The 26,031-nt window shown below is 41.2% G+C and overlaps 2 protein-coding genes across 10 annotated transcripts in view; one reads left to right on the forward strand and one right to left on the reverse strand.

Moving 5' to 3' along the window:
- pdlim7 (PDZ and LIM domain 7) overlaps window positions 1-19,383 on the forward strand; it is a 30,794-nt gene extending 11,411 nt beyond the window's left edge. For 2 of the 3 annotated variants that reach the window (XM_079669105.1, XM_079669106.1), the window contains exons 4-11: window positions 3,763-3,787; window positions 4,658-4,863; window positions 13,833-13,885; window positions 14,138-14,381; window positions 14,741-14,921; window positions 15,031-15,151; window positions 18,669-18,784; window positions 19,082-19,383. In XM_079669105.1, coding sequence (XP_079525231.1) covers window positions 3,763-3,787; window positions 4,658-4,863; window positions 13,833-13,885; window positions 14,138-14,381; window positions 14,741-14,921; window positions 15,031-15,151; window positions 18,669-18,784; window positions 19,082-19,168 — 1,033 coding nt within the window. In that variant the 3' untranslated portion in view covers window positions 19,169-19,383. Of the gene's footprint in view, window positions 1-3,762; window positions 3,788-4,657; window positions 4,864-8,098; window positions 8,254-8,682; window positions 8,720-13,832; window positions 13,886-14,137; window positions 14,382-14,740; window positions 14,922-15,030; window positions 15,152-18,668; window positions 18,785-19,081 lie in introns of all 3 variants that reach the window. The other variant, XM_079669107.1, reaches the window with a different exon arrangement.
- A 170-nt stretch (window positions 19,384-19,553) lies between these two features.
- unc5a (unc-5 netrin receptor A) overlaps window positions 19,554-26,031 on the reverse strand; it is a 129,500-nt gene continuing 123,022 nt past the window's right edge. For all 7 annotated transcript variants that reach the window (XM_079669101.1, XM_079669100.1, XM_079669099.1 and 4 more), the window contains one exon: window positions 19,554-24,214. In XM_079669101.1, the coding sequence (XP_079525227.1) occupies window positions 24,049-24,214 (166 nt within the window). In that variant the 3' untranslated portion in view covers window positions 19,554-24,048. The remainder of the gene's footprint in view (window positions 24,215-26,031) is intronic.

Genomic DNA, 26,031 nt, shown 5'->3' on the forward strand with positions numbered 1-26,031 from the left:
AGGATTAGCCACGACTCAGGATCCCAGCGTAAATATAGACACCAAAAAGAAATTTGGGGGTAGCTGGGTTATTCGTAACATGAGTACAGGGACTCCCTTAGGATAGGCTGAGGGATGGGGGTAAGGAACAGAAGTGGAGAGGCACAACGTGTCTACTCCCGGTTATGTTCTGTCAAATCTTTCTTCACTCGGTTTCAGTCAGAACAGCCACAGGTCATTTATAAGACTTTCAAGAACTAAACTGCCAGAACATAATAGTTTGTAGCGATCATAGTGGATATCTTTCCAACTTTTTGAGTCATTCCTCAAAAAAAGATGTAAAATATGATCCGGTTCCAGCTTCTCAAATGTGAGGATTTGATGCCTTTCTTTGGCATACATGACGATGAACTCCATATCTTATAAACTATATTATATTATGTATAACACATAATAACATAGTCTCCAGAAAGGTGAAAATAGACATAATAATCAAAGAAAGACAAATCTTATATGTAATAGGAGGTGTACTAAATATAGCAGCAGGTTATTACTCTACCGAGAGATAATGAGTGTTTCTCGCACAGATACAATAAAGGATCATGTTTTTTTTCTATCAAAGAGCTGCAATCCCTGTTCAGCCAACAAGGCACATTGCTGATGTTGCATATTTTCTCTGCAGAAAGAAGTCATGCACTACACTTCGACCTACTAAATGCCTTAAAAGGAGTGCGAGGGAGAAAGAGAGAGCAGTGGAGTCATGGGTGTGGTTTTTAGAGTAAAAATGGAAAAAAGACATCTTGTTGGTCTTTGTGGTCGGGAGATAAGAATCAAGAAAAGTGACGTCATGCTCTCTGCAGAGGGATGGATCGGTTGTCTTATTTAAGCCAGATGTGCCCCCCCCCCGTCTGTCCAAAGAAGGTGCAAAACTCAAAACTGGACTTTGATAATAAACGACGCCTCGTTTAGATGTGGCCCGTACACACATTAAACCTGGAGTAAGAGGACAAAATGAGGCCTGTTTCTGGCGTTTAAAAATAAATGATGTACACATACTGGCATTTCTGCTATTTAGAATTTCTAGAACATATTATTATAAACAAATCTATGATGTATATGATATGTGTAATAACACACTTCATTACACTGCAAGTTTGCTGTAGTTATTTCCCTGAAGGCTAGAGCATTTCTTTCTTTACACCATTTTTCTCTTGTGATGCAAAAATAAAATAAGGGTGATTTGTGTTACGGGAAAACTGCAAACCAAATCTAACTGGGGCTATGTATGTGATATATTCTTAAGGAGAGAACACCAATGGCAGAAAAGACTAACTGTGCATTTTAAATGTATATTTAATGACTAAGGTTTTTCTCTTTTTACCTTCATCTCACAGGGATTGGTGTAATGTTTTGAAAGGCCTTTAACATCAGCCATACTTTTCCTGTATTCTGCGGTTTGCCTCCTCTATTTCTCATCTCCATGAGGAGTCCAGCTATTGTAAACATTTCACATTCTTCACTCTTGTTTTGTTAACCATGACTCCCTTCCCATGAATCCCCAGTCTCTTCTCGCCCTCTATTGTTATTATATTGTAAGACAAGCAAATATTGTTTTTCCTAAAAGACTTCTCGGAGGAGAGCTATTGTCTGTTTTATTTATTCCTACCTTGGCTCCCATCCACACTTTCTTTATGTCACGAGAGGAGGACAGCTGCACTTTGAAGAGATATTGTTTGGTTTAGTGCCTCAATTTGTTCAACAGCAATGATCATTTGCTGTCTTTTTTTATGGGAAAGGTTTAGTTTTTATCCAGAGCTTTTTTTATATAGGAAATCCCCAAAATATGGGCAATAGATTTTCAGGCTTCAACGGAAAGAGATCATGTAGCAGCTACAAGGACACACTATGTCCACATCTCTGTGCTCACTGTCAAGGATTGGCCTGCAGTGTTGTGGTTGGAGTCAATGATGTGAGGAAAGTTGATTACAGTATCATGGGAGAGGTTTTTTTTTTAGGTGAAATGTCTGCCTTAATCTTGCATCAGTTTGAAAGCCTCGCGTGCATCAGTTCAGATTAGTGAGCCATGAAATGAGGCAGGAAATGATCTCATAGTGTGCATATTCAGTTTCACCACAGGTCAAACATGGTCCAAGCAAACTAACTTATTCCCTGAAACGATGACTTAATCAGCCCCACATTGGTTCATTTAGGTCCAGTTTGCCAAAATACATACTGTACATTGAGGCTGCAATAGACATTCCTCATATCCTTGCTTTTTCTAAGGTATTACTCATCAAATGGTGGGTTTATGTGAGCCGAACTATTAATGTCACATTGATTTGTCTTCCCAGAAGCGTGTCATGCACAGACATGCCTTCGCTGCTCTCGCTATATCTATACAGCCCTGTTGTCATCCTGTCTTTAACATTGCTCTATCAGTTCTGAGCAGGCTTTGACATGAGCTGTTATTCATTTCTCATTGTCACAGGAAGCACTGACCATTGTTTTGTGTGTGTGTGACTGTAGCCTGAAACAATGAGGGGGACTGCAGGGCTGGTTCATTATTTGTTACCCTGTTGTAGCTTTGTGCAGCATGTAAACATTGGGCAGGGAATGGTAGTGGTTTATGTTTGTTTTTTAAGAGCCAGCAGCAGCAATGTAAAGCTGGATGCCTCCATGTTTAATGTGCACAGATATTTTAATGAACCGTCTGTTCTGTTGCTCCAGTCAGCAGAGGCACCGCAGTAATGTGAATCCTGGGATTAGAGTTAATAAGTGTACTACTCTGAAGCCTGTGCAGTACTCTTTACTGGGTGGGTGAATCTGTATACAATTCAAGACTATGTGTGAAAGGGCTGAGGTTTTTGTGTTATAAAATGCCATCGCAAAAATAAAAAAACAGTTTTTACAAACTGATTTTTTGATTCCCACATTTCTAAAGCTCGTACCATCCCTGATGAGTAGGATTATGTTTTTTGTGCATAACGGGGCTCGCTATTACAAACACAAGCAACATGAGCAAACATGTCTGGTTTATCTCGATGATCTTAAACCACACCATAAAATGCAAAAAAGATGCAGTTGCAACTGTAAACATCCAAATCCCACACTAGATTGTGTTCATATGTTCTCATGCAGTTTTATGATGCATTGGATAATTATTATAATAGGCATTTTGGTGCATTCTCTTTTATTCTGGCATCTGTGAGTAGTTTAGGTAAGTGGGTTAAACTGGGCCTGTTTAAAAACCGTCTGATCACTTGTTTGCAAACCCCTTGTAAAACCGTCTCAAGCCGAGTTCCCGCAACTCCCTCTTGAAGCTATTAAGCTTGCAGTTATATGTTGTCTTAACTAAATGAAAGGATGGCCAAAACCACAACAATCAGACCTTTTGTTGTAAAAAATAATCCATTATAATAAGAAATCCTCTTAAGCTATAACTAAAGTCACTCTGTAAACCACTTATAACGTTATGTGTGATTCCAGCTAATAGTCTAAGGTTGGATTTGTATCTGTGTAACCAGGCTTATCATAGATTTTGTTATTTAAATTTATTTTAGTAGAGTGGATATTACATCAAACCTCCTTGTGTAGTATGTTTCAAAGTCGTTGCAGTACAAGTCCTTATAAGCTTTTTTCAGTTTGAACAATCACATTAAAAGAAATACAACTATTATGAAAGAAGACTGAATATGGACGCAGTCTTAATTGTAACATAAAGTTGTAAAGCTGAAGTTACTGTATGTATGTATTAATAACTGTCTCTGTCTCTTCTTTCCACAGAGCTTTTAAAGCGGGAGACCAGAAGGTAAGGCTTTGTCTGAATCATCGATCTCACCTATGTGTGATACTTGTATGCGTTGGCATGGTCTGCTACTGGACTGGAGTGACACTGATTGAATTTGAAACTTCCTTTTAATCGTTGCTCACATTTGGCTTCAACAGTTTGTTATGTCACTTTGTGTTTAAATTCATCTGATTCACCTGCCAAGCTCTCACAGAGTCCATGCACTGTGCATTAGCAAAGCATCAGTGAGTTGCTGACTGAGATGTTTGCTGGATGGTGTGTTGTGAATACTGCTTTTTGAATCCCCTGTGGTTTATTTTGTGATGTCTTGCACAATCCCAGACTAATACCGACGCATTTAGTTTCACTGTCAAACCTCTTGAGCGCGACTTCCCAGCCTGATTACAATGTAAATGGTACAATAGTGACATGAGCTGCTTTGTGCTGAGTGTTGCTTTTAGTAAAGCAGCAGTAATACCTTTCCAAAAGCCAATGTGCCAATCAAGCAGGTGTTCTCTCGCAGTCCATGCATTCTGTGCAGTGAGAAATCTCATTAGTGAGACATGTCAGTCAAATATGACAATTTCTCCCTTTGAGCCTTTTTTTTTTACCAGCAGTAGCATATTACTTTAGCCTGTCTCTGGCAGACTGCCAAAACAAATAAAATGGCTGTGTTCACACTTCTTAAGCACTTTTTCGTTGCACAGAGAAAAGCCTGAAGGGTTTGACAGAGCTGATCCTACAGCCTGGGGTAATAATGTGCAGTCGGAGCTCTCTTTATATAAAGTTTGGGATTGTGCAACCACAAAAGGAACTTTCACTATATGTCAAAATGTGTAACTGCATGTTGTGTGTTGTGTTGCATTGTCTCCCTCTCCCACACCCTCGTAGGACTCACTTGCTCCGGCTTCTGTTCCGCCAAAGTACTCCTTTGCTCCCAGCACAACCATTAACAAGATGGCGAGGCCATTTACAGCAGGTGGTGCTGGTGGTGGTACTGCCAGCTCAGGACCCGCAATTAAACCTGTGGCATACTCCCCTAAACTTAACACCCCGAGCTCTCAGGGCCGTGCCAGTGTGAAGCAGCCACAGAATGGGTAGGTGGATGAATAAACACTATTCCCTTTGGAACCACAACTTGAATAATGTGGTTTTAATGGCATTTCTGATGACTCATTATTCTGGTTTTACACTGAGGAGAAAATAACTCCTTCAGGATTTCTAAACTGCATTATGTTGAGAACTTCATTCACTACCTTGCCACAATTATGTCACAGATTTTTAGAAGCGTTCCAGAAAAGATGATCATAAAAAAAGTACGCTGACTCACTGCTGTGATCAACTTAATTACCCCTCTCTCTGCCAGTAACGTAAGAAACAAGATGGCAAGCTTATGATAGATTTATACTTATTGTCCCTGGGGACAATTTGTTTTCACAGCTGAGGATTTGAACATAGTAACACGTAGCAACAAATATACATATGGTATCATACTGAAATTACAGAGAAGAGACATTTTATGTATGAATCCTTATGATGTCAGGGAGGCAGATTGTTCAAGGCTACGACCCTTTCTCCATTTAAGTGTCCTGTATCTCTTTCCACAAGGGAATGCTCTGAAGTGTTGGTTCAGAGGTTTTTTGTATAACGTTATGTCATTGCTCAAGACACTAGCAGTGCTTAACTGCCATTACAGACCATGATATCATGATGGACTATGGCCAAAGTGTCATTTGGTGGAAATTGGAGGAGGTTGTGAGATATTGTTCTCAAACGAGATCCAAATGATCTTGTTGGCCTTTATCACACAGATGAAAGCCAACACTTTGACAGCATAGAGGGGGATTTTAATCTGACATATGTGAATCAATCAACTGAGAGACTGGCTGTACGACAAAAACAGTTTCACAGATATTAGTGAAGCATGTGTCAACAATCAGTCCTGGTTTTAAGGTTGCTAAGTACTTTCTATGGTTTGATTTCTATTTTCCATCTTACCCTTTGGTTCCTATTATCCTCACCATTTGTGTGAGTGAGTGTGTGAGGGAGATAGACAATCAACAAAAAGTAAGACTTTTAACGCTTCAAGGAACGTATAATTTCAATCAACCTTTTCAAACGGATTTGCCATTTCAACAGATGGTTATTGACTGACGGCAATTTTTACTTGTCTTGCTTCTCCAGTCAGTAGTTTGATAAATAAAAATGTCAGAATGGATTTTTCAGCTCAGTATTTCTCGGCTTTAAGGAGCTGTGTTGTTTGGATTCTCTTTTAAAACATCACCTTAGACAGAAATCATACCTCCAAATACATACATCTCTCTGATTGCACTGTATGCTTTAAAATTGCTATATAAATAACATTTTCTAGTTTTTATTTTTCCACTCAAATATAACAATAATTCTAGCAATGGACTAAAACACATTTATAACGACTAGAAAAGTTCAGTTTTGCATAAAATTGCCTCCAAGAATAGGCCAGTCTTGTTCCTGTAATTTTGGTGATGGCAGTGGCAGCAGGGGAGATGTGGCCTGTTGCTGTATTTAGCCTCACCCATCAATTCTACTGAGTTCTCAGCCGCTCTTACCGACTGGTGCTGGATTATTTAAGCAGCCGTACTTGCTTACTCTTGAGGGCTCACATGGTTTTGGAAACCCATCATTCAGGCCATTTATTTAGATAAAAAGAGCCGAATTATAAAAGGCAGCCACTTTTAATGAATACATTGATAACAATACGTCTCATGTGACAGGCCTGTCCTGTCGTATTGAAACAGGTTTTGTGTGATGTTGTTTGTTCAGAGCTGAACATGATGACATCCTGATGTGTCACTGCTGTGGCATTTATTGCTGTTGACTAGAATCAGGCGATTGTTTATCCTTTTTGTTTTGGACAAATGCTACACCCATTTACATAACTCTGTAAAGCCTTTGTGCACATGGGGTGAGAGGAGCATTGGGCAAAGGTTTTGTGCCTGATCTACTGAGTCGTTTTGGGTCAGGGTGACAATAGATGATCTGACAGACAAACAATGCCTCTTTCTCTCACAGAGCCTGTTGACAATAACCGCATGTCTCGGGCACCTCCTGCATGTTTTCTGCATCCTGGCGCACTGTTGCTCTTTAGTTGTGTACAACCTCCGAAATACATGAAGATGTATTCTGTTTTTCCCTCCGTTTAACTCAAAGCTGAACTCTGACCTTTTTCTCTCATTTCCTGTTTTCTTCTTTTATTTTAACGCCGCAGATGGAAAATCTTGACAAGTTAGTATCTATATTTTTCTTTATTTAACAATCCAGATGAAATAACAGTTTCTTGTTTAATTTTTGAATTGTCAATCACACTATCTCTATCATTGATGACAATGGTTTCCCCACTTGAGTTTGTCTTGGTACTCTTCATTTACTCATGGTTAACATATATTTACTGGCTGTGAGCAGACAAATAGTAGAGGCAAGTGTAAAAGCATCCACACATCTTGATGGTTTATTTAGCACCCCATGGTGGGGCCTGCACCACTACAATCCATTAGACCATTTTCTAATAATTCTCCAGTTAAATTGAATCATTAACTAATCTATACATTTAGGAAACAACTAGAAACATCATAGTCTCTAAGAACTCTTCACTTTTTAAAATAGCTTACTCTTCATGAATGTCCCCCTATCGGTGGTCTCTCCTGTCTTATATATTTGGTCTATTCTACAGGGGGGAAGCCTTCTATGGTGATGTTTACCCAGAGGCCAAGTAAGGGGCTGCTGCATGCAGGCTACACTGCCAGCTTATTGGCTGATATGGCTAGATATGAGAAAAATGCTGATGCTCTTATAGGTAGATTCACAGCGATGCAACAGACCGTTCATTAGCGTCCATTCATCTCTCATCCTCTACTTCCTTTTTGATAGATGCATGCTGCAGTTGACCTGCAAGCCTGTTGGAAATGAAAAGCATTTTTTGTGCAGCATCTTGAGTTTTCTATCACAGTAAAAAGCTTTTCCATATACTTAAATGTTTCCCTACACAAGGCCAGGTACCGCAGGCTGACAGGTTTTCTCCCATTGATTCGAATGACAGATATAAATACGATCTTAATGCGGTAATGTCCATTTTATGAGCGTCTACAGTGTGCCCATGAGAAATCTTAAGTAATGGACATCCATTAGCTCGCTTATTGCGTGACCGTGATGCTGAGCGTTAAGTGCTGCATGATGTGTGCAGGATGTCCTCTATTTTCAAGGTCTCCTTTTTAGCTGTGTTGGTGTGAGTGGGTAGATCCTGGAGGGGTTGTGCTAACTGCGCATGCCGTGTGCTGCTGCTGGGTCTGTGTGCAGGCACGGCCTCAGGATGGAGAACCTGCCCTGTTTTATCCCCAACGACCGCAGCAAGAAGAGGCTGATCCAGGACACGGAGGACTGGCAGCCGCGCACCGGCACCACGCAGTCCCGCTCCTTCCGCATGCTGGCCCAGCTCACAGGCACCGACTATAGTAAGTCTGGGACCGGGCCTGGCCTACTTAGGAATGTGAGACCACAGAGAGCCATGAGTTGGGGGGGGTGGGCTGCTATGACAATAGATATAAAGTGTAGGTAAAGGCCTATGACGCAGCAGTTGATCTGATGTGATCCGATTGTATCCGTGAGAGTGACAGCAGTCAGTGATACAGCAAATGTGGATGAGGGGGAGTTTATTTTCAGGTGTGAACACTGAACTGTCATGTGTTTGCTGTCTTCTGTGACCAATCATTTCTCATGACTGCAACCAGTCTGATAAACGGATCAACATGTTTATTACAACAGAAGCACCATTCGATTTCGATTTAGACTTTTACATGATCAGCTGTTTGACCATTTGTCTTTGAGAAGCACCTTCTTCATCAGTAAAGCGTGCTAACCTGTGTGTCTCCTGGATCTCTCAGTGCAGGACCCAGATGATGAAATCCTGAAGAGGTCCAGGTAAAAACTCGAGTGGGGTTGATTTGAGCACGCCGGCCTTCCCGGTCATGAGTGTTTATGCATTTGCGTGTGGAAGCTTCAGTTGGCAGCTATTTTAGAAACAACTGTAAAACTCTACGTTTGGTTATATTTTGTAAAAGCAATATTGCTGCTTTGAATAATGGCATGTGTGGTGTGATTTAAACAGCCTTCGTATTAGAACATTCATCTTATCTGCTTCGAGGCATAATTTCCTTTTTTAAAGAATCGTTCAACGTTGGGGAAATTATTCACTTTTTTGCCGTGAGATAGATGGGAAGATTGATATCCTACTCATGTCTTACTTTAGATAATAAGATAGCAGCTGGTTGGCTTAACTTAGCATGCAGACTGGAATTGGTCTCTGTCCAAAGATAACAAAATATATTAAATATTTCTCAGCTAGACGTGACTCTCCTGCCAATTTTGACATAAATAAGATATAACATTAGCAACATGTTAATTTGTCAGTTTTAGTGGAAATGGTATTTGGATTTCCTTCCATCAGTCTTTATACTAAACTAAGCAATTGGCTGCTGGCTGTACCTTTTTATATTTAATAAACTGACAGAATATCTTCTCTAACTCTTTGGAAGAAAAGTGTTAAAGCACATTTCCCAACTATTTCTTCAAATAACTATTTGCCTTCCAGATCTTTCATATTCTTATTCATTCTTAATCCTTATTGTTTTTCCCATTTTATTCTTCTGCTACTGCTTCATCTTTGTGCACGCTCCCTATTTATGCTCCCACCTGTTTCCCCCCTGTCTATCTCTGTTTCATGTCTCTTTTGCTTGCGTTCAGGGAAAAGTTCCTCACAGAGATTCAGAGTCCCCGCTATGCCCGTCTGAGGGACTGGCACCACGACCGGTCTGCTCGCGCCCTCAATATCAAATCCTGAGCGACATCCTACACGCCATGGGATGCAGAGCCTGCTAGTGATAGCCACACCGCAACTACTACGTGACAAAGACGACGAAGATAGCCGACCGTCCAAATGGCAGTTAACAAATTCACCTTTCACATGCCGATGGGGTGAAAAAAAAATGTTTGGGGGAAGAAAAAAAAAAGAAAAACATAGCGTAGATGACAGAGCCCTAAGTGGAACCTTGCATACTGAGCCTTAATGTAAGATCTCCCTCTGACTTGATTATTGTTGACAACACGGTGGACTACTGTGTCTGCGGCCCTATTTTGCATTTCACATTGCGTTAGTTTGAGTTAAGCGGAGGGAAGGAGGGTCTCAGCTGTGGGAAGCGGCTTTCTGTTCGTTATTCTTCTTTGATTGTAAAGTTCAGACCCTCCTTTGATCTCCGTCTGCCTCTCTATCTCTCTCTGCCTGTTTCCATTCATTGACTTCTTCATCCTTTAGATTTATCATTTGTGATCCCCTCATCTCGTAGGCTTCTCCAACCATTAGGAACAAAAAGAAAGATCAATCTGTACTTTTGTTTATTTCTGCTGTCCTCAAAAATATAAAAAATCTGAAAAAAGCTACTCTTGCTTCTCTATCCTTTCTTCTGTGTGTCTTTTCTTAATCTTGTGGAATTAGGGTTCAAGCTTAAAATGCTACATCTCTACATATCAAGCTCTTACTTCTTCTTGCTTTCTTTACTTTCCCAGTGAACAGAAATGATTATGTAAGCAGGTTTTTATCAGACATTTGTGCAGTCCTGAGTTAATATGGTTGTTTTTCAAAGATCGGGGTTCAAGATTTATTGCCTCAGAGAAAAATGTTGTGCAGTCAAGCATAACACAAGTAAATGGGCATACACACATGAATAAATACATAATTATAAAGTGCAGAGGTGCACAGTGAGGAACTGCACCTGGAAAGCCTGGATCAGAGTATTTAAAACTAAATAAAAAGATAAACATTATCATATTTAGATTAGTTGCTGCAGTACAGTGGCCTCTTTTTGAAGATTGAGATGTAATGTCAATGTCAATTGTCAATGTCATTTTAAATTCAGTTCTATTTACATCATCTGATTTAAGATGTACATTTAGATTTGAAAAGATTAAATGTAATGAAAAAGATACCTTGATTGCAACCAAAAGTCACTTCAGTGGAAATTGTACAAAACATTTGCCTGTAGGTGGCACAACAAAATAATTGTGAGAGAAATTATTTATGTTCTACCTTACATAGTTTGAATAATTAATAATATTTATGGTAATAAGGAAACTTAGGTTGGTGATATTTTAAATCAATAGGTGAGTTACATTAGAAAGGGAAATGTGTAGCTTTTCACACATAATTAAGATCAGGCCATTAGTTTGTTATTGGTGATACTTGGATGTACACTGAACAAAAATATAAACGCAACACTTTTGTTTTTGCCCCCATTTTTCATGAGATGAACTCAAAGATCTAAAACATTTTCTATATACACAAAATAACCATTTCTCTCAAATATTGTTCACCAATCTGAAAAAATCTGTGATAGTCGGCACTTCTCCTTTGCCGAGATAATCCATCCCACCTCACAGGTGTGGCATATCAAGATGCTGATTAGACAGCATGATTATTGCACAGGTGTGCCTTAGGCTGGCCACAATAAAAGGCCACTCTGAAACATGCATTTTTGCTTTATTGGGGGGGGTCTGGGGGGGGTCCGAAAACCAGTCAGTATCTGGTGTGAGGGTTAGGATTAGGGTTAGGGTTAGGGTAATGTTGTGAATCGAGTGGCCTGTGTTCATCGTCCATAACATACACCTGCCCATACCATAACCCCACCACCACCATGGGCCACTCAACATTAACCTAACCCTTATTAACCTAACCGTTATTTTGTGTATGTAGAAAATGTTTTAGATCTTTGAGTTCATCTCTTGAAAATTGGGAGCAAAAACAAAAGTGTTGCGTTTATATTTTTGTTCAGTGTATTACAATATTTTATATTGCAAGTGACACCATAGTCCAAATTATTTGAAAGTGTATCCACATCACCACGCACCTAATGTCAAATTTGGTAAGTTAGGAGTCAATCATCAAATCTAAATACATTGAAGTATAGCAGGACAGTGGTAGACACACACCGGTAACGTTTATAATGGTTAAGATAAAGGAAATATTACTTTAACATGCCAAAGTATAACAGAAAAACAACTGTAGCCTCTACATTGACTGCCACATTTAGTTTTCTTGCCATTATATTCCTTGTAAATAACACACAAGGGACGTTGAATGACGTTCCATTAAAGCAGTGCATCCCCCGCCCGTCAGCGAGTGCCACCATTGTTTCTCATGTTGTCACTTGTCACACTCAGGTTCTCGCAGAGCTGCATCACTTTTATCTCCACTCTTTGGAGGGTGACAAATGTCAGGGGCTTGTTGCTCAATCTAAAACCTGAACCTGCTTGTGTCTCTGCCGGATGTCGAGCTGCCAACACACTCCTACTCTGCTCATTGCTCAGGTCGATGAATCCCGCAGGAGAGCAAGCCAAAACAAACTGTGAATCAGAAGGCAGGTGTAAAGAGTGAACGGTAAATGTAATCATGTGCAAGACTCCATGTGGAAGGCTAAAAAAAAAAAAAAAAAAAAAACCTGTCGGCACCTGCATCACACTGAGCAGGAGGGGGATGTTGAAAGCGGTGAAAATGTCAAGAAACATGATCCAGGCCACAGCGGGGTGGAAGGAGCAGCTGTAGAGGATGTACTCCAATTTGCACCTGCAACCTTCACCGGAGCGAGGCGCAGCAAACACAACTCTCAGGTGTGGGGGGTCAGGCCACTGGCCTGTTGGCGAGGGGGTGTAGCGGGCCGCCGCGTTCACCGCAACGTCTTTTTCTTGAGTTGTTCGGGGGTGCCAGAAGGCAGGTAAACCAGTGTGCGTGTTTTGCAGAGGGACCAGGTTTGTTCTATCCTTTGTTTGACCCAGCTGACAGAGATCAGCATCCTCTCTCTTTTTCACTCTATATTTGTGTAACTTTTTTCAAAAATCTCCTGGTAAGAAGGGGGACTTACCTTCCTTAATTTCTGAACATTTGCCTCTCTCTCTATCTGTCACCAGCCCTGCAAGCAGTGTTCTTACTTATGCGGAGGGATTTTATATGCTTTTATTATCCAGAGTATGCTGTTGGAAAATAGCAGTTTTTTAATTTTAATTTTGCTAGATAGCTCCCAGTATTAAGTCTGTAACTTCTCCTGCCGCTGTAACTTCCTGTGTTCCTTTTTGGGGCTACATGAGAAATACCATTGATTGTCAGACTTAACCTGATGCAGCCGATGCTAAAGAACAACGCTGTTGAGGGGCAATTTCTTCTTTGTAAATGAAAAAAGGTTTCATCATCTTTCATTAGTGAATTGTAGATGGCACAGTTGATGATGTACACATGATGGATGCCTAAGGCGTTGTTATATTTTTTCCCAAGATAAGAAGTCTCCAGAGCTCACTCTCTTGGCTCAGAAGTTGTTTTTCCTTTTCTGTCATGGTTTGAAGATTTTCTGAGTATAGTAGCACTTGCTGCGGGTACCAGAACTTTGAAATGTAGAAACAACTCTTTATTTCAACACTGTTGCACAGGCAGGCTTGAAGCTAAACTCTGCGGCTTCCAAATCTGAGAGCACGGATCTGATTTTCTTCTCTAACTTTTCTTGTGAGGGACGTCAATCACCGAGAGAGGTTGTGATTGCTCTCATTAGAGCGGGGGTCTGGAGTCCTTCTGATGCAGAGCTATAATGTCTTCACAAAATGCACACAGTGTTATCTGTTTTTCAGCATTGATCACTTGAATTACTTCATTGATTTAGTCTCACAGAGGCTTGTGCTTTCATGTTAAATGTCCTCCAAATCAATTCCTAAATCTATTGCAGTGTATTTTTCTTTAAAATCCACCTGAATGTACGACACCTACACTCTCAACAGGTGAGAAACCCCATGCTAATCCTGTCTAATGATTGACATTATTATAATTCATAATATTAATGATGATGACGCCAGCTGTAGTAAACAGGTAATCTGAAACTCTACATAATGGAGACAGCCATGGCTGCTGTAATACAAACATGACGTTTATTGAGTTGTAGCCATGGTTACTGAGGTGTGCCTGTACGTGTGTGTTTTCTAATTAGTAATTTTCTTCCAACAGCCTTGAGCCAACTCCCTCACCTGCCAAGGCCCAGGCAGCAGACAAACCAGATGGTGAGTTTCTGCTCCTGCTGATGTGTATAAAGAAACCCAGCAGCTTCCAGTAGAGGTTGTGCTAATAGATTCTCATGACGTGTCAATACATGAGCATCAGCATCGTATCACAACTCTTACATACATCTCAAGAGAGGGGGGTATATTACATAAAAGTGACCCCATCCCATTTGAATTATTAAAAGTCACAGCAAAGTTTTTCCAAGTGCTGTTATCCCAAAACAAAATCATTATTTTTTTAATTTTACTCAGGCACTAAGACTGCAGCGGCCCCAGCACGCAGCTCGGGTCCCTCATCTCGACCCCCGTGGGTCACTGACCCTAATTTTGCTGACCGCTTCCGGCCAGATAAGACCAGCACCGTGGTGACCCAGCACCAGCAGCCGGCCCAGCCCACTCCCATGCAGAACCGCAGCTCCATCCTGCAGGCAGCGCAGCAGGCGCCCGAAGAGAGCGGCAGGACCCCGCTCTGTGGGGCCTGCAACAAAATCATAAGGTGAGAAGCAAAGAGCCTTTTCACCATATCAGAACTGTATGTCAGGAATCATAATTGGGTTTTAGACCTCTTCTTATCACTTGGGAGAAGAAATATATTAAACCTTATTTCACACATTTCACAGATAACAGAAACCTTAGTTCTCATTCTTGTTACTATTGAGAGAAAACACAAGTGTGTCAGATTTGTTTACATTTCTCAGCAGGGCCAATGTGTGAGTGTTGTTAGTCATGTGAGGACATTTCCATTGGAGCACTGCTTCCCTTATAAAGAAAGGGATGTAGCAGATTTCTATAATGCCTCTGATGTGCTGCTAACCTGTGTGTGTGTGTGTGTGTGTGTGTGTGTGTGCGTTCCAGGGGTCGGTACCTGGTGGCGTTGGGCCGTTCCTGGCACCCGGAGGAGTTTACGTGTTCGCAGTGTAAGGTGGTCCTGGAGGAGGGTGGCTTCTTCGAGGAGAGAGGGTCTGTCTACTGCACCAAGTGCCACGACAACCGATACGCTCCCAACTGTGTCAAGTGCAAAAAGAAGATCACCGGGGTAAGAAGTGCACTGATGGGTGAAACGCAAATCAAAACACAATCCAGATGCATGGAATAATTAAAGATATTTTACACTTGAAAATGAATTCTGTTTCTCCCATTGTCAGGAAATCATGCATGCCCTGAAGATGACCTACCATGTTGAGTGTTTCAAGTGTGCAGCCTGCAAGACTGCCATCAGGAACCAAGCCTTTTACATGGAGGAGGGAGAACCCTACTGTGAGAAAGGTGAGACAATTGAGCTAGTACCTTACCCCCTAACTTCACCATTACTTTGCCTTTCTTTCACAACAATTAGGAAATGATTACAAAACTATTAACTAATCTTAAAAGACAGTAGCTGATTTGGAGAAACTTAATTAAACACAGTTCTAAATGAAGGACTTCCAGACAGCCATACTTTATCTGCACCCTGATCTGCTGCTCTTAATGCTCCGTGTTAGGAGATTAGCAACACCATCTGTGCTGTAAAGCACGGGATGAGATGTGCTTCTAAATTACATTTAAGTTGATAGACTTTATTTAATAATGTTGGTCGAGCACATGAATCTGATTCTTATAAACCCAATTCATCTGACTTTTCCTCACACCCACAATCGCTCCCATCACATGTATCTGGTAAACATAAACATTAAATGTGAGTAATAATAATCGGAACAGTAATTAATAGCTAATGCTGAATGTTGAGTTTGAATGTCCTCACGCTCAAGGATTTTCTCTTATTCAGACATATGTATATATATATATATATATACACACATACACACAGTGGGGCAAAAAAGTATTTAGTCAGCCACCAATTGTGCAAGTTCTCCCACTTAAAAAGATGAGGCCTGTAATTTTCATCCTACAGTAGGTATACCTCAACTATGAGAGACAAAATGAGAAAAAAAAAAATCCAGAAAATCACATTGTCTGATTTTTAAGGAATTTATTTGCAAATTATGGTGGAAAATAAGTATTTGGTCAATAACAAAAGTTAATCTCAATACTTTGTTATATACCCTTTGTTGGCAATGACAGAGGTCAAACGTTTTCTGTAAGTCTTCACAAGGTTTTCACACACTGTTGCTGGTATTTTGGCCCATTCCTCCATGCAGATCTCCTCTAGAGCAGTGATGTTTTGGGGCTGTCGCTGGGCAACACGGACTTTCAACTCCCTCCAAAGATTTTCTATGGGGTTGAGATCTGGAGACTGGCTAGGCCACTCCAGGACCTTGAAATGCTTCTTACGAAGCCACTCCTTCGTTGCCCGGGCGGTGTGTTTGGGATCATTGTCATGCTGAAAGACCCAGCCACGTTTCATCTTCAATGCCCTTGCTGATGGAAGGAGGTTGTTACTCAAAATCTCACGATACATGGCCCCATTCATTCTTTCCTTTACGCGGATCAGTCGTCCTGGTCCCTTTGCAGAAAAACAGCCCCAAAGCAGAATGTTTCCACCCCCATGTTTCACCGTAGGTATGGTGTTCTTTGGATGCAACTCAGCATTCTTTCTCCTCCAAACACGTCTAGTTGAGTTTTTACCAAAAAGTTCTATTTTGGTTTCATCTGACCATATGACATTCTCCCAATCCTCTTCTGGATCATCTAAATGCTCTCTAGCAAACTTCAGACGGGCCTGGACATGTACTGGCTTAAGCAGGGGGACACGTCTGGCACTGCAGGATTTGAGTCCCTGGCGGCGTAGTGTGTTACTGATGGTAGCCTTTGTTACTTTGGTCCCAGCTCTCTGCAGGTCATTGACTAGGTCCCCCCGTGTGGTTCTGGGATTTTTGCTCACCGTTCTTGTGATCATTTTGACCCCACGGGGTGAGATCTTGCGTGGAGCCCCAGATCGAGGGAGATTATCAGTGGTCTTGTATGTCTTCCATTTTCTAATAATTGTGCCCACAGTTGATTTCTTCACACCAAGTTGCGATGTGATTTTCTGGATTTTCTTTTCTCATTCTGTCTCTCATAGTTGAGGTGTACCTAGGATGAAAATTACAGGCCTCTCATCTTTTTAAGTGGGAGAACTTGCACAATTGGTGGCTGACTAAATACTTTTTTATATATATATATAGTTCCATCTTGAGGCTTCACAATACAGGAATCTCCATGGTGAAAAATCCTCTTCTGGAAACACAGAGGCAACTTCATTAATGTGGTTTCTAGTGGAGGAATGAAGAAAATACACAGTTGTAACCACCATTGCTGAACAAACCGGAACAACCACAGAAACCTCAGTTTTCAAAAGAAAATCTATCTCTACACCAAGATGAAATGTAATGCTTAAGCAGAACATATGAAATACTGGCAAAAAGTAAAGACAGCTTGCTGAAAACCCATAGTGTGCAGATTGATTCGTTCCGGTGCCAACTGAGAACATCTTCACCCCTGTAACTAAACCATGCTTTATATATTAGTCAAGAATCTGCACTGGGCCCAACGTAGAAGAACAGAGGCACCCCGCCTCGCAGCATTAGGTTTGTGATCGAGCTTATTTGATAGAAGATGTGACATCCTTTCACTTTAAATGGATGCTGGAGCTACGTACAGTGTAGCGCCGCATCAAAGAAAGATGGGTGATTCAGGGGTCCCGCAGAGTGCATTTTCTGATGAACTAGTTTCTTTTGGAAAACAAACTGCTCACTGCAGGGCGTCTTCTCAGATTTGCTTGAATCATTTTCATATTTTTTATCAAGCTATTTGTAAAACATTGCATTGTTGTATTATAGCTGTTGGGTTTGGCATGAGCGTACATCATGAATCTCTCGGAGCGCACCACAGTCCATCATAAAGTGTGATGTTTTCATCTGCTATAATCTATTTAGCTCCAGTTTACTTCGTACATTTCTCTATTGGATTTTATGAATGGTGTGTGCTCTTCTATTATGCGGTAAATGATTTAGCGGGGCGTCGTGCCTCTCGCTTACTACCCAGGCTCTGACGTGGATCGCTGCTTTATCGAAGGCGAAGCCACAACCTGAGTATTCATACTCCGAATAATGCCTCTAGCCCTGATAAACATTCTGCTGCCTCAGCATCTTTCAGGGATTGTGTCTCTCTCACCCACTCACTCTTGAGAAGCGGCATTATAACCCGACACTCTCCCAAGAGTCCTTGTGATGAAAGAGAAATCCAGTTAAGTATCTGGAGCAATTTCCCCTCATCCTAATCCCCCTTCCCACCACCCCGCCCCCCCCTTACACTCTGGAAAGGCAATGATGTACAGTGAGGGGACGAAATAAAACAAATGGCATAGTATCAAATGCCAAATAAGGAGAAGAGACAACATTTCGCTTCAAGTGTGTGTGTGTGTGTGTGTGTGTGTGTGTGTGTGTGTGTGTGTGTGTGTGTGTGTGTGTGTGTGTGTGTGTGTGTGTGTGTGTGTGTGTGTGTGTGTGTGTGTGTGTGTGTGTGTGTGTGTGTGTGTGTGTGTGTGTGTGTGTGTGTGTGTGTGTGTGTGTGTGTGTGTGTGTGTGTGTGTGTGTGTGTGTGTGTGTGTGTGTGTGTGTGTGTGTGTGTGTGTGTGTGTGTGTGTGTATGGAGGTGGAAACCTATTTCACACTGTGCTCCAGAACATCCCATAAAGGTTAAGTGGTGTTTACATATGGTGATTGTGGAGGCCAGGAGGAAGCCTGACCTGATCTCCAGGATGATAAAAGCTCTTTTGAATTTGTTTTATTTGATTCTGATGGATATATCTCTGCCACTCACCACCACCTGTCCTCCCCTCACCTTTCTCTCTCTCTCTCTCCAGACTATGAGAAGATGTTTGGCACCAAATGCCACGGCTGTGACTTTAAGATTGATGCCGGCGATCGGTTTCTGGAGGCCTTGGGCTACAGCTGGCACGATACGTGCTTCGTCTGTGCTGTAAGTCACTTTGATTGATCTGGCTCCCTGCAGGGCTCCGGCTCTTCTGGCTGTCCCAGCACAATGCCACCTGAAAAATCTGCCTCCATCTCAGAACCCCTCTGTCACCTGCACTCTATCACTCTTTCTGTCACTCTGTGAGGGAAAACTGAAAGTAAATGGAGTCAAGTAAATAATATGTGCCTGCCCTGGCCAGTAGGAAATAGTGTGAATTCACATTGGCAGTGTTAAAAGTGTGGTATCTACTATGTCCCAGTTTCTCAATCTGTCCCTGTCTGTCTCCTTTCATCTTTAAAGCTCTGCCAAATCAACCTGGAGGGGAAGACGTTCTACTCAAAGAAGGATAAGCCCCTGTGCAAAGGCCATGCCTTCGCTCCAGTGTGAGAGCGAGCTCCGTCTTCAGAGGCAGGAACGCTTCTCTCCCTGCTCTCTTCACCCCGCTCCGCCCTCAGGCACACTCGCACACGTTCTACATCTCTTCTTTGCCGGCCACACACCGAGTCACCCTTTTTTCTATCCTACAGACTTTGTTTCTATATATGAGGCTTACCGTTAGCTTTACATACTGTTACTTTGCTAATAAAACAGTCCACATGTTACTGCCTGTAATAACGAATGCTGTTGTGTTGTAAAACTGGAAGTAGTCAAGGAATTGTTTCATGTCATCACCAACTTTTTAAGTCCTATTGAGAATCAGACCTTTGAAAAGTGCCCCTGCAGTTCATCTACATTTAATTGTAGTCGTTAGTGAAGATTTTTCACAACTCTACTAATGTCCTCCTTGTTCAGTCTGAAGTATGATCAGGCCAGTACCTCCCCAGTTGAAAGGAGTCATTTAGCCTTTAATAATGTCACATATTGCAGTAATGATCTGCCACTACTCCTCTGCTAAGTGTGGAGAAGTGGTGGCCTCGTTCAGGACCCCGGCCCACTCATGACTCCTGCTGCAGTGCCTATTAACGTAATGGCGACCAGTCAAGCAGAAAAGGGGGTGTCCCATTTCTGCTCGGCTGGACCCTGCTCCTCTCCACAGAAGCAGCAGAATGTTCTCTGATGAGCCGCATCTAAAGGGAGGAGGGGAGTAGTTAACAACGTCCTGTATTAATCCTCAATTGATCCATATTTAAATGTCACAGCGACATAAAGAACGTGCTACTCTTGTTTTAAATGTTCCACTGCTAGGAGGTGAATCAAAGCCTTTGAAATTATCATTTATTTTGACATTTAAATGTAAGAAAACAAAAACACGTGATTTTGTCCCTCGTGTTACCTGATATTGTGATTATTCCTCAGAGTGCTTTCCTGTCATGGCTGGATATGTATTTATATTGCTGCAGAATGGGCCTGTAAGTGTTTTTATAGCTGTTGGGCGTTTCAAATAAGATAATGCAGTAATGCCAAGCACTGAACCCATCTGTAAGATTTTCCATTGATTGATGTCCTGGCTCTCTCTGCTCTCACCAACACCTGCTCCCTGACAAGAGGACAATGGACTTATGAGTACTAAAAGTGCTCTAAAAAAACAGCTGTTGTAAAAACCCTGGATAAAAGACACTAGTACATCCTTAGTGTTCTCTATATAGAAAACAATCTAGTATTCTTTCCTCCATTCATTTACAGCTTTATGCTATCTCCATCTGATTGGGCTTTTTATTTAACTCAACATTGAATTATAAAATGTCCAATATTCCTTTAAACCAGACATTGTGTAGTCAGAGTAAGCAAATACAAAACACTTTACATATAGTGTTGATTTTCCTTTTTAAATTACTTTTATGAGCAACAGTCAATGTTTCAAGTGAGAGATCCAGTCGTTGATTTAACAATATATAATTTATTTACAACAATTTCAGGTTGAATTACTATACATACCTTTCTGAAATGTCATAGATAGATATATATACATAAGGCCAAGTAAATACTTGAAAGCACTTAGAAACGAATTTCCAAAATTCTACCCACAAATCCATATCATTGTCCAAAAAGTACAGAAAATCTCCTTTAGCAGAAGATCCTCCATTGCCACAAAAGTTTTGACAACAATTTACATTGACGATAAGGAACACAAAAGGTAAAAAAAAATAACGAACAAAACTAAAAGATTATACAATTGCATAAGCGCTGTGGCATGTAATAAATACAGCATTTTTGACTTGCAGAAAGGCAAGGAACAAAATAGAAAAACCATTCACAAGTACAGAAGTCTATTGTTCAGTCAGAGTGATGGGGGGGGGGGGGGGGGGGGATGCACACACCAATCACACACACTAACATCCTTGACACTTAGCAGTAATGAGTGACACAAAGTACAATTGTGAGATGTAAAAATGTCCCCAAAACTTTGAAGGAAATGTGCATTACACATCTTACACCACCCTCAGGTCCAGACTCCTTCAGGACGGGAGCTGTATTCATCACACGCTCAATCCTTTTAGATATCTTGGACAAGTTAGATGTGAAGATAGTTGCTGAACATGGCGGCTGGTGAATTACAATACGGAAATGTGCTTCGACAACACAATGACAGGGGTGATAAAGGTTCACACACAGGCACACACACACAGTCTGACTGTACAACTGCCATGGCTCATCTAAACGTGCTGTGTCAACACAGGCTTGTCAGTGTCCTGGAACTGATGTCCCCCAAAGCAGCCTCCACACAGTTCCAGTGTAGTGATCACTCAGCATTAGGGACTATTTCCACCTTGTATTTAAATGCTTACAGTTAGAGAAATAATCAGCTAGACATATGCAGATTAAGGACGAACAAAATATGTAGAGAAACTTCCTGTAAAACAGTCTCTAAACCCTTAACACTGCAAAAAGTCTTCACTGCTAGATCGCCAAAGAACAGTATATAGGCAAACACGTCACGGTTTAGACTTGACAAATGCTGCGCCAGTTAAGTGTCTTTTTTTGGCTTCATATTAAAATATAATTTACATTTCTTTACAAAGTGACAAAATAAACTGACACATTACCGCTTGAACGAACAGCATTTACTTGCCTCAAAGACAAAAGCGAGGAAATGAGATAAAGAAAGGATTAGGACTTTAAGCCCGCACTTTAGAGACAGCAACTGACTTATTTTATTCTGAGAGTAAAACAACGCTGAAACGATATGCAATGGGTACAACGTGAGGATGTAGTGGCCTCAAATGATACTCATAAAACTTTGGTTACCAATTCTGCTGATATACAGTATGCAAAGTGACAGCACACAGCTGGTATAGAAAAAGTATTTACATATTACATGTGACGACGATCCATTTCAACATGAAAAGATTTATTTAAGGTGATATCGCCATTTTATCAGAAAGGGGCTTGATCCAAGGTTTTCTTTAAGTTATTAAAAAAAGTTATTATTTGATGGCACCTCTGCATCCCTTAGATGGGGCTTGTAGAAACGTGTTGGTTAATAGGAGGCGTGTTTGTTAGGATGACAGGGGCCAACAGGTGCTGAGATGCCACACACTAAAACAAAGATTTCAAAAAGGAAAATAAAAACATCCTTTTCCCCACTACAAGGAAACATAAATGTACATTCCAGATATCTGACAATCATAAAGAGGCTCCAGTTAGTGTTAAAGGTTGAAGCCACAGGAGCTTAGGAATCAAACGGGCTCTCTATAGCTTCAACAACTTCACATGCAACCCTGAGGCAGACGCAGAGAGGACTATGGCTAATTGGGATTGCTCACACCTTTTCAAAGCTTTTTTACTAAAACAGTGGACTTTAAAGATACTCTGTGTATTAATGTTGCCAGACCTTGACAAATCCATTAATACAAAATAAAAAAATAACTGTAAAATGAATGCAAAGTAGCAAAATATAATAAGCAAATGCGTGGTTGCAGTTTATGAATCTGCCGGATCATTTTTTTGCCACACTGGCTAGAAATCACAAAAGGAAAGACCCTTTCAAAGCATCGTTTGTGAACAGAAGCGTGGCATTATGAATAAGCCACTCTTAACTTTCCCACAGAGACAGGCCTTTCTTTGATGTAGAAATACTGTTTGCCACACAGCTAACAATAATGATAGAACTTCTACCAACATTGCCTAATGAATTATGAACAAAACAACTACTCTTGTAATCTGGTGAAGAAATGCGTTGTCAGATATTTGATGTGGAAAGCGTTCCGCATCATTTTTATGGGATAATATCCCTTTGGGCCATTAACGTCATCTCTGCTACAGAATTAACGTAATCAGGGGCAAAATGTATTTTCAGAAATTACATTTTACGACATTCAGTGTTCACATATATGCAGCTAGAAATGCCTTTCGGCCATTAGCAGTGGAATTTAAAACAAAGGAAACGCCACTATGAGCGATTGGGGGGAATAGGAGACGTGAAGTACAGTGGACGAATCAAAACCACAGGCTTCAGAAGGATATGGCTTCTGAAATAGAACTTGAGTGAAGATATTACTCACTCCTCCCTCCAAAAAAGTTCAAAGAACCTAAACCCACAAATATTGATTTAGAAGCAGGAGGCTGTGAAGCATCTCTCTGAATCAAGATGTCAAGATGTTACATTCACAGCAGTGATAGCGGCCGGACTAAAACACAAACACGATGAGATGGTTTTTTGGGCCTCTGACATACAATCTATTTTCAACCTGCAGATCCAGGATGTGCTACAAGCTCTCTGTGTTTAAGGAAACAATAAAGACACGCCTGTATATTATCACAGGGGTTGGCGAGGGGACGCTCACAGACCCTAATGACGGAAATATGTTCAATGTCTGAGATGATGTCATAACCAACATGCCAATTGCATATTTCGCCCTGTTCTCTTTAACCTGAAATGACTGGCTCCTTATGTCACCTCCCTTTCCTTTTATGTGTATTCATTGAATTTTAAATATTGGCCATCATCATTATGTTTGCATATTGCTCCTTATTAGCCATACATGGCCTATTTGTTAATATAAAAAGGCATGAAGATAATTTAATTAGTTCTTTGACGTAAAAGTGGACCAACTTAACTTAACATTTTGATGGAAAACGACACGTATTTTCTTTTATCTCAATAATACATTTCCCCCACACACCCAAACTCTCATTTGGTTTTTCATTTAAAGATTCTGACTCTGTTGGATGGGATGTTGGGACTGAATCCTATAGAAAGTAATCTTCTGAAGTGAAGAAGAGGGACTTGGGGACAGCTCTGCTCTTGGATTCCTGCTGCCGTATTTCTTGTTTTTCGGTGTGTGTTCTGTACTTTTCCTCTGCACCAGTCTCTCCCCTTTTCTGGGTTAGCACTCGCCATCAGAGACCAGGAATATCATGGCTTCTTGTTTGCCAATGTCAGCCATGACCGTGGCCAACTGGTTGATGTTGCCGCTGTGGAAATGCTGCGCCTCCCACAGGTCCAGGATCAGAGAGGTGGGGCTCGCTTTGGATGCAAAGAAACTCATGTGTCTGCAGAGAGAGGAGAACATAACAGGGAGGAAACAATGAGACGCTTTTATTGAATCAAGTGATGTGCACATATCAAAACGGACAGTATCTCATTTTCGCTATAATAACTGTGTCTTAAGAAAGCCTTTCCTGCCGGTGCTTTATAGAGCTAATGCTTTTTGGAACTCCATCAATGTCAGGTTTTATTGTGTGTTATACTGCTACATCTCGATATGCTGTGGTTGGAGCTGTACTGTAAGTAAAACATGATAAAAGGTATACGAACAGCTCCTGGAACTGCCATCAAATACAGAATCTCCAGCAACGTTCTATCTGAAGCTTAAGCCTCATTCCTCTTTATTTGATGTTGAAATTGCCCTAAATCCCATATTGTAAATCCTATATAGACTTTTCACAGTTAAGTCGGAAGTGACCTTTTCCATTTTAGGAGCAGAACCTTTACGATCAAGCCCAATCAATGACAACAAAGCAGTGGCCCCGGCCCGCTCTATATTTGATGTTGAGTGGGCCCTGATCCCCCCGGTCCCCAGAACATGCTTGTTTGATTTAATGGCCTTTTTCTGTTCTCCAAATGTCTGGGGCCTTAACTGCTATGTAGAGCACACATGGCATTCAGAAAAAAGGGAGAAAACTCTTGGCACAAAGAGAGATTGTGTTGTGTGAGTGTTTTTCCATGGGAGAGGGGGTGAGACAAGAAGCCTAAAACACCCCTTTCACCTTGAGGAAAGGTTACCTCCCATATCTCCTGTTTGCCAAGTGAAGCGTTATGTGATGGTTATAAACATGTGGCTGCTTTGGTAGTACACACACTCTGCTGCTTTCAGTCGATTGGCCTGTATAGTGCACACTGCCTTCCCTCTGCGTCGGGAGAGCACAACAAAGGGAAGTGTTGGTCAAAAAATGGTCTGGGAACAAACCTCAGTGTCATTATTCAGATAAAAAAAAGAAGACAGAGCTTAGTGTGCGATGTGTCAGCCCCGCTTATTCACCTCGCTGTGTGAAACACCGGCTTATCTTGTATGGCTCAGACACGGCCGCTCGCTCAGTCTTAGGAGAGAAAGATCAAATAAAAAGGCTCTCTGCATTTTAAGTTTTATTGATTGGACCCGTTCCGCTCGGTCTGAACGCTTTATACACAAGGAAAACAAACGCAGAACTGCAGCATGACAGAATGCCAAGGAGCGGCTGCCTATTCAGGAAAAACATGTTGTTAAGGACAGATCAAACAACAGAGCAGTTGTTCCTTCCTGAGGCCTAAATGAGAATTGATTATGTTGAGCAAAACACTGCTAATTAAACCTGTAGTGCATCAATTCAATTTGTGATTAATTGGGCTAAATAAAGTTGAGTGGACAAATTAAGTGTACCCATTTGATCTCATTATGGGCTAGAAATTAGGATAAGGGATCAATGCATCCTGTTTCAGGTGCTCCGGGAATAGAGTACAGTTGGTGCGAGGATGAATTGCAGTCGGCACAGATCCAAACATGATCGGCTGATGGGCAGCTACCTTGCTACCTTACCAATTACAACTGTTAAGCAGAATGTAGCAGGTACAAGTTTAGCCTCAGACTTTAAGCTGCTTACCTGTTCTGAGGAGAAAAAAAAGAAGATGGGGGTTGGGTTTTCTCTGAGGAATGATAGCAGTATCCATCAAGTCCACATTAATCCTATAAGGTTAGCTGTGTGATGAGGATTAGCTTGCTCAAGCAGAACTTTGTTTACCTAAAGTGAAGGAATAACATGCGACTGCTGTGATGCACTGTGCACTGCTTTGTGTGCAATAGCTGGCTACATTGCAACATGTTAACCTCTAC

The sequence above is a fragment of the Notothenia rossii genome (genome assembly GCF_949606895.1).
Source record: "Notothenia rossii genome assembly, chromosome: 3".
NCBI classification, from domain to species: Eukaryota; Metazoa; Chordata; class Actinopteri; order Perciformes; family Nototheniidae; genus Notothenia; species Notothenia rossii.